Raw genomic sequence first — 9560 nt, forward strand, 5'->3', positions numbered from 1 at the left:
AACGACTACTTTCTGTGTCTGTCTCCAACTGTCCGCAACAGAGTATAATCAAGGTTTAAGAGGAATGACTACTCTGCTGTACTGTCTCTAGCTGTCCGTGTCCATAACAGACTATAATCAAGGTGTAAGCAGTGGTATACCAACACTGACCTCCACTAGCTATCTGTTGATCAAATATCCAGGCAGCTAAGGAGTCATTTTACAGAAAAATGATTGAGCATATGACTGTGCATGCTATGCCCTACTTGTATCTCAAAGAAGCTACAAGTAAAAAAAAACCAAGAACAAACCAATAAAATAAAATGAGAAGGACATTTTAAATTTGAGTAAATCAGAGTTTAAGAGTTTAGATTCTTTATCATAATTTATTAAACCAACACTGCTGAGATTAAGTGAACTGTTCAGCACTTTTCACTTCAGTATTAGATTCTCTCTACTACTACCAAATAGACCCTCACCTTTATTCTTTGTGGCCTCTATCAAAATCAAAGTGCTTTTAACCATTCCTCTGAGATTCTGATCCACATTGACATGATAGCACTACACAGATGTTGCAGATCTGTGGGCAGCGCCTTCAAGTTACTAATCTTTTGTTCCCCCACATCCCAAACACGCTCTTTTGGATCGAGATCTAGTGATAAACAAATAAAATAAATGTATACTTTATTGATCCCTGTGGGAAAATTCCTCTCTGCATAAATGGGCGCCCGGGGAGCAGTGTGTAGGGACGGTACCTACCTCAAGGATACCTCAGGGTAGCCATTCAGTGGATTCGAACTCCGGACCTTCCGGTCACGGGGCCACCACTCTACCTATTGAGCTATCCCTTCCAGTTGGTTATTTGATTACAGGGAACTCATTCTCACATTTAGGCAACCTGTCTAAAATTAAATGAGTACATTACATTACATTGTACATTATTATTTATAGCGCATTTAATTACAACAGGAGCGTTGACCAAAGTGCTGTACAAGAATACAACATACCTAATAAATTAACTTAGAGTACTGATAGCAAACACCAAATATGAATTAACAAATAACTCTCATGCTGTATTAAAAGCCAGTAAATAAAAATGCGTTTTAAGCATACATAACTGTTCTCGTGCTGATAGCAGTCATTAGATGATGCTAGCTCTGTGTTCATAAAAGAGCAACAACAACAACAACAACAACAACAACAACAACAACAACAATACTCAGGTAGGTTGTGCCAGTTAATAATCATCAATTTCTACCAAACCATTACTCTACTTCACTAGTTACTCTACTTTGCCTACTCTCTGTAAGTCCTAGAGAGGTGTACATGAATATCTTAGTAGAATATCTGGTGACATATCTGGAACTGATGACTGGTATTTTCACACTACTGTCAGCAACCCGTATGTAAAAGTTGTATTTATCGATAAAGGAAATTAGAAAGATCAGGAATGACCAGTAGTAGGCTGGACACTGATTGTCAATATATTTATATTTATTATATTTTGAAAACTTCACTCAAACATGCCATGTAAAGAATATCACACAATAAACATGTATCAGGATACACTGCGCTTACAGTTTAATCAATTTAATCTTGTTTACTGCTTCCTGCAGTGGCAGAGTTTTAAGTCACATGTCCTTTATCTCTGCACATGCATTTACACATATGAAAATAAACAAAATTTATATGTGTTTATTGAAATATTGAGGCAAGCGCTCTTCTGACCCATCAGGGTTACTTTGTTTTATTTATACTAGTTCTATTGAAGTTTACTGAGAGGTCCTATCTATACAATCTCAATCCAAAAGAGATGTCTCTATCAAAAATCCCAAATTACTATAATGGCTGTATCAATGAGGATTTGTCATCATACAGACCATCATGGGAAGCAGGATGGCATGTCTCTTTGGTTCCTGTGACATTAAAAACTAGTCAGTCCTGGATGGGAACAAGTCCTGAGGGAACCATGGCAACTGCAGTGAAAATGTCAAACACCAAAGTAGAGGAATTTTAGTGTCTGGACTCTCAGGCATTCAACTTTGTGTGTGTTTAGATTTCATACAGTTTTCTACTTACTATTAAATCAGAGACATCCATTTGCAACTGTCTAAAGAGAGTCACAAAAGTTAAAGCTACATAATTAATCCCTATTCAGCACGCTTGTCTATTCACAATGAAACCCACCTGAGGCAGCTTGGCACACAGTTAATATTTCACCCTGGCTCTCTCTAGCTTCTGGAAATTAGCCTGAGGTTGCTGGCTAATTCCAGCAACTTCATGTAGCAGGAGGGTGTTAGAGGGAGTAAGAATAGTACTACATTGGGCCTCTAGGACCAGGATAAATTGCTTTAAGAGTGCCAGAGAAGCACAGGCATTAACATTGAGACACCAGCATCAGCACAGAAGTAACCAACCCATCAAGCACAAATGGGCTCCAAGTATTATGACACACAACAGGCCGCATTTTCCACAGACAACTCTACTCACTTGCACTTAAATACACACGCACATACACACTCACTTAACACTGCAGTGCACAGACACTGTTATTATTACAAGTGGATCTCTACTGGAGTACAGCCAATTTTTAGTTCTGTGGTTACCATCAGCCATGCTTTTAAACTCTGAGTATAAACACCAACAATACAAGACTTAACAGAGGCAGTTTTACTACAACTAGTACTTATTTGGATTTTAATTCTTCTAGTGGTACTTAAAATGCTCATCAATTGCCTGTTTGTTCTTAGTCAAAGTACCGATTTAACAAATCCATTAAGCATAATGAACTAAAGTGTAATGCACCTTGACAAAATTAATGATTTACCCCATTCAGACTAGAGTAACAGGGCTGCATTTGAACATGTTGTTGTTGTTACAAACATGTACTATGCAGACCTAATGTGGGTTTCCCTAGAAATTCCAAACTGCAAATTTAAAAATATTATCTGTCTTATCATTATAAGAATCTTCCTCCCGTAAACCTTCCCACCTCAGAAGTAATTTTTTACTCAAATTAGGATTCAAATGATCCCGAAGTAAGGTAGAAACTTAAGTTGGAAACTTTTCCAGGCTATAAGTGGCTGCACAAACAAATAGATGCATATAAGTGAATCATACAAGTTTGCACTTGCAACACATAGTGGGCGTGGCCAGAGGAAATGGAAACTGCTCTGGGAAAACAGCTTTCTCAGAAACACACTGCAAGCAGCATGACAACATAGAACTACCCTGATGGCTCTGCCCGTAAAGTGATGAAAGGGCACAATGCCAAGCAAAAATTCAGAAGGTGGTCCTTCTGCAAGTAATTTCTTGAGACAGGGTGGGGAGAATGCCATCAGCATTTATTTATCATACTATAGTCGCCAGTGTGTGAATGTGTGTGTGAATGGGTGAATGACTGAATGTAGTGTAAAGCGCTTTGGGGTCCTTAGGGACTAGAAAAGCGCTATACAAATGCAGGCCATTTGCAGGCCATTTATAGTACTACTGCAAAGCGATCAAGGATGACATTGCGATTGAAGTTAGATTATCAACTGCAAATGCATTCTGCAAGTGGTGATCTATTGTAAGAAAATAAGCTACAAGAAATAGATTTTTTTTTATTACATTTCCACTGACATTCACTGGGAATAATTCTATAGCAATAAATATATACGTTTTTAAACACACAAAACGCCACATGTTACATCATTTAAATGTGTAGCCATAAACTACCAATATGCTGAAATTCAAATATGCTAAAATGTGTTTTGCAAATGAAAGTTATGGTTTTCATTAGCACAAGATAAGAAATTGCTTGACTGATGTCATTACATTGCAAAAGATATGATTCAAGATTCACACCTAATTCATGACTTCTTTTATGAGTTTCTACGAGTTTTTAAAAAGAAACCTTTTATGATTTGCGAAGCATGTTTCTGTGAAAGAAAAGATTAATCCTGCAGATATTGCTAAAAAACAACAAAAAACAAAAGAAAACAAAAAAACATATTTTTTATAGATTATTTTAGCAAATTCAAATTAGATTTGACAGTCTACATTTAGAAATTCTAAATACTTAGTTAGGGCAAGACAAATATTTCTTGTGCAGCCGAGAGAATGTGTGGTAACCACATAGCTTGAGTGCGTGTTTGCTTTGTAGTAGTCAATTTAAAAATTGCAGGGGCAGGAATAGCTCAGTAGGTAGAGTGGTTGCCCTATGATCGGGGGTTCAACTCCACTGAACGGCTACCCTGAGGTACCCCTGAGCAAGGTACCGTCCCTACACACTGCTCCCCGGGCGCTGTATTGGTGGCTGCCCACTGCTTCACTGGATGAATGGGTTAAATGCAGAGGAGTAATTTCCCTACGGGGATCAATAAAGTATACCTTATTATTACATTATAAAAAAAACATGAATGACACACACTGTCAAGGTGTGTACTATCATAAGGGCACACCTAGATTTGAATCAGGTACAAGGTAAAATGGAAATGTCATTACATAAGGAGTTTCGCCTGCACTTTTCCATATTGATGGAAGGGTAAACAGGGTCTCCAGTGTCAAAGAGAGGCACCTGGTTTCTTGTCTTCCTTGCTCTCCCTGGATATGGAGGTGTGTGTGCGCGTCGGTGTTCAAACCTATAAATAGAGGCTGTGTCTTCCCTAGCGCTCGCTCCAGTGGGATCCTCACATGTTTTAATTAAATAAACTGCTTCTATCGGGCCCAGCTGTGCCCTGCATCCCCAGTTTGCGTCAGTCAGCATCCGTGGTCAGGGACAACATAGAGGATGTGGTATCAGTGCATATGAGTACATGCAGACAGAGAAACTGAGGGAGGGAGAAAGTGCACAAAGAGAGAGAGAGTAAGCTGTGAAATTGGGGCATGGTGCACTAAAGCCACCTGAGTATCATAGGAAGCCCTGTTCAGGTGCTCTGGATGGGTTCCCCAATGTGCAAACCAGCAGAAGGAAAGGAGCTCAGTTCAGCTCTTTCATCCTCCCCTCTCCATTTCCCCTCCTAACCCTCTTGCCCTTTTTAATTGTGAAATTTCCTGTCTATACTCTGAACTATTCTGATTTACTTTTCAGTTCACATTAAAATGTGTGGCAGCCCAAAATGATGTATTTCATACATTTATCAAGGGGTGGAAAGATGGTCATACGTGTTGCTTAATGGTACAGGATTTTGTTGTTTAACTTATTAAACGCACATTGCATGCTGGGAGAAAACAACTGCAAAAGTAAAGGTACTCCTAAGTATTTTCTTGGATTATTTGTGTAGAATGTAGCAGCCGTCTCACAGAAAAACATTCTGAGAACTGCATTTTCACTGTTCAAATCTTTAAAATGTGGTCAAAGCTAAGGGAAGTTCAGACTACAATGTGGAGAGTGTGGTCACAGTTTATCAGATCAACACTAACATTAAAATGTCAACCCGACAGTTTTTAATACTCAGAGTATACACACCAGGTAACAGCATTTTGTATGTCTGATTGCTGATTTATCATTCAAACTTGTCTGTATCATATTATTATCAACTTATTTTAGGTAGGCACGTAGGTCCAAGAGATTAAAGCCATTCAAAATGATGCATTCTGTTGGGGAAACTTCATTCGAACTGTATCATTGTGTCATTGTTTCAGATGTTCAATTTATACTTATGTGTAAGCTCACTGATGCATCACTGACCACAGAATGTGAAACTTCTCCGTATGTCTCTGAATCAATAACACTGCCAGTGAGTAAAAGGTAAAAGATCACAACATATGATTAAAAATAAAGAACAAAACCACTCCCTTTTTAAGCACTATCGACAAACCTTCAGTTAAGGTCTGCTGCCAGAGCTCACCCAGGCTCCCCAAGTGTAAAAGACTAAAGTGAGGCTTTTAGTAACAGCAGCAAAGCTGCCTTGTTTTCCTGGTTACCATCTATAATTAATAGACTGGCGCTTCTGGTTCTTGTTCTGTTTCTAAACCAAACCCCATTAATCCATGTGACCATTACAGCCACACAATAGCTGACACCTAGGAAGATGAATACAGGCATGTGCAGCTCTCTGTCAGTTACCAGACACCATCAATGCTCGAGCTGGAAAATAGTCAACTAAATGAAGGATTTTCACATTTAGAGAAATCATTGGTCTCTGTTACTCAGACCCAACACAGGCTATTCCTGTCAGCAATGTTTTCTCCATATGAGAATTGATTTGATTATTGATTAAGTTGTCCAAAGCTTCTAAAAAGCGTGAATAGATCAATATCCATTTAGATGAGGAAGAAGTAAAAGCTTTTTCTTTGATGTTTTAGAAAGGCTACAGTTGGATCACATGAATTCTATGTCATCTTTTTTTTGTGCTGGTTGTAATGTTGGCGGTAGTGTTGGTAGTGGAATTAAGATAAGATAAGATAAGATAAGATAAGATAAGATAGAACTTTATTAATCCCTCGGGTGGGTTCCTCTGGGAAATTCGATTTCCAAAAAGCACAGCACCGACAGAAGTTACAGTTACAGAATATTATATATATATATATATATATATATATATATATATATATATATATATATATATATATATATATATATATATATATATATATATACACACACACACACACACACACACACACATATAAATACAGAGACAAATATAAATAAAATATACGAAGGGGATAAATAGAATAAATAGGAATAAATATAAAAATACAAGTGAATTGCACATTTCAAGTATTGAGGTCTATTGCACCATTGACTATTTACAAAAAGTATTGCACAAGGTATTGTACAGTGAGGTGAAGAGGCACTACAGCTTAGCTTGTCTTTCTATTTTAGTCAAACGAGAAGAAAAAAAAACAAATAATTCTGTATCATATGGAAATTATCTATGTATGCATAGCCATGCTGTTGCTCCTTATTTACACATTAAACATGCAAACGCCTCATGTCATCCTGTCTTGACTGTTTTTTCTTTTCTTCGGCTGTATAGTTTTGTGAAAGTGATCATGCGCATGACTGCATGTATCCATACATACGCAACAATGTGTTTTGTAATGTTGCTGCAACCCTGTGAGCAGTGACATCTCTCTCACCGTCCATAAATCCAATTAGTGGAACAAATTGGAGGCAAAGTCCATATTTTATTAGGCGAATATCGATGTCGTCAATTTCACTGCACCCTGTAAACAGTGACAATAAATGCTTCTTATCATATCAGTCAGCGTTTTAAAATCCAGCTAAAGGAACAATTGTTGGCAAGGTCCATATTTTATTGGGTGATATTAAGGTTTGTCAATGTTCTTAAAGCTAATTAGTGGAAACTTATAATAAGCAAAGACAAAAGTCCACTACATTCTATGCCATCCTCTTTTTTGTGGTGGTGGTGGTGGTGGTGGTGGGAGGGTAGAAAAACTAATTGTCTTGCGATTTTATTCAAACATGGAGAAAAGAAAGGAAAGAAGCTGTTCTTCAGACAAACAATCTCTTGGTTTATTTTGGCTCAGATTGATGATTTGTGACATCTAAGAATAGAACTAAACCAAGCAGTTACTATGCTTTAAGAGAGCCTGGCTTTAACTACCAGCACAGTTAGTCCAAACAGGACATCCAGTCAGTAAATAGCCAAGCATCAAAGTATTTCTAACTTTTAAGCACTTTTAACTGCAGTCTTGACTTCCTCAAAAATGTCTGTTTACTTTCCTCTTCTCCTTGTCTAAATATAGAATAATATTCAAAGCCACGATTTTGCTCCTCATTTACAAAAAAACGTTGTATTTTAGCCTGCCTTTTCTGTTTTGTTTTTTTATCCCCTTATGCTATATGGTTTTGTGACAGGCTGAAAATGATCGTGTGTATGATTGGGCATAGCCTATGTATGGATGGATGCATGCATGTGTTTTGTAATGTCACTGTCAGAGCACCTGCAATTTCACTGCACCCTGTAAACAGTGACAATAAATGCTTCTTACCATATCTGTCAGTCCAGCTAAAGGAACAATTGTTGGCAAGGTCCATATTTTATTGGGTGATATTAAGGTTTGTCAATGTTCTTAAAGCTAATTAGTGGAAACTTACTGTAAGCGGAGGTAAAAGTCCAAATTTAATTAAGTGTACATCAAGGTAAGCGCGAAAGAATTAACTAAAATTAGGTAGCTGGTGTTAGTCCAAAATAGCATGCCTAGTTATCCAGGCTGATAGGATGAATGGGCCACGGCTGAAGCTACAAGGCCCTAAAATAAGGATGTGCCAGATGCTGAGGTGACGGGGATGTCCACACACACACTCAGTAAGGCACACAGAGAGTAAAAGAAGAAGAGAAGGGTGGAGATGATGGGAAACGTTAATGAATTAATTATAGGAGGTATTCAGGACATGTGATATTACACAATTGCATGTGACTAACAGGCGGCATATGATCTAGGAATGACTCGCTTGTAAGTGATCCCTATGCTCAGGTTGACACCGCAGATGTCATTAAGGCTCATGTATCCAAGATTCATAAAGTATATCAAAAAAAGAGAGAAAGAACTGTAAAATTAATATGACTCGGCGTTGATAAGTCTATCAGTGACATCAGGGTATCTGAGATGAGGGCCAAAATATCACATTTTTTTCTGTGGTCCCTGACGATACGATGAGCAATATAATCATAGCCGTTAGGCCTGCTAACATCGGGATGAATATAATAGACACGCTCATCAGTAATACTATTATTATAGTGTCCAGGTACATGGATATTATAGTCTGAGCTCCAGCAACCCAGATGGCCATCATCATCATCATAGATTGGAAGATGAGTACAGGCGCATGGCAACGTCTTTTCTCAGCCAAGCTGTCACACATGACCTAACAGCCCATACAAACAACCTCACTACATCTTCATCACCTACAATTTTTGGAATAAATTCATCAATTTGACTTGACTTACCGATTCCGGGGGCGGAGTAGATGAAATACAGTGCCGAGGTGGACAGCGTAAAAAGGAATAAAAGCCCAAGGAATGACCTTCTCCGGAACCGCAAATGTGTCGGCATTATACAGGCAACAGAAGCACACACAGGCACGTTCGCGTTTCTAAAACAATGGCAGATCCTTTTCGATGTATCCAGATGCCAGAGCCAGTAGTCCGGTGGCTGTGTGGGTTAAATGAGCCGAGTGGAGTGGTAGGGCTGCGGCAGCGATGAGCCAGGCGTCTAGGAAGTCCGTCTATTTCCGCGGCAGGGCGAGTATAGGACCACCAATTTTCAGGAAATGCACTTAAATTCCATTACTGTTTTTGGTTTAGGTTCGCTGCGGGTCCAATGAAGAAAGGTCTGATAACGGCAGCACGCTTTGAACTGGCCTGATACACTTAGTGTGAGACCATCATCTGGGTTTCACACTAGTCGCCGATGGTGTTGCCGCTCCTGCGTTTTGCCTTGCCTCGCCTGCCCAGCCCTATGAATGGAGCTGTCCCTCCGCAAAAAAAAAAAAAAAAAAAAAAGCAGCAGTAGCTGAAGTGGGCGTTCACAACAGCTCAGCTCGGGCCTAGCAAACATGTACGCGTCCGACGTTTACCGACGTAACACCGGCGAGAAAAAATTCGAATAAGATGCCCGCTTCGATA

The 9560-nt window shown here is 38.8% G+C and overlaps 1 protein-coding gene across 1 annotated transcript in view; it reads right to left on the reverse strand.

Moving 5' to 3' along the window:
* The window catches only part of b4galt5 (UDP-Gal:betaGlcNAc beta 1,4- galactosyltransferase, polypeptide 5), a 31352-nt gene extending 21973 nt beyond the window's left edge, over positions 1–9379 (reverse strand). Inside the window, exon 1 of the mRNA XM_026153846.2 lies at positions 8883–9379. Coding sequence (XP_026009631.1) covers positions 8883–8988 — 106 coding nt within the window. The 5' untranslated portion in view covers positions 8989–9379. The remainder of the gene's footprint in view (positions 1–8882) is intronic.
* Between the last annotated feature and the right edge of the window lie 181 nt (positions 9380–9560).

Source organism: Astatotilapia calliptera, chromosome 20 (genome assembly GCF_964374335.1).
Source record: "Astatotilapia calliptera chromosome 20, fAstCal68.1, whole genome shotgun sequence".
NCBI lineage: Eukaryota > Metazoa > Chordata > Actinopteri > Cichliformes > Cichlidae > Astatotilapia > Astatotilapia calliptera.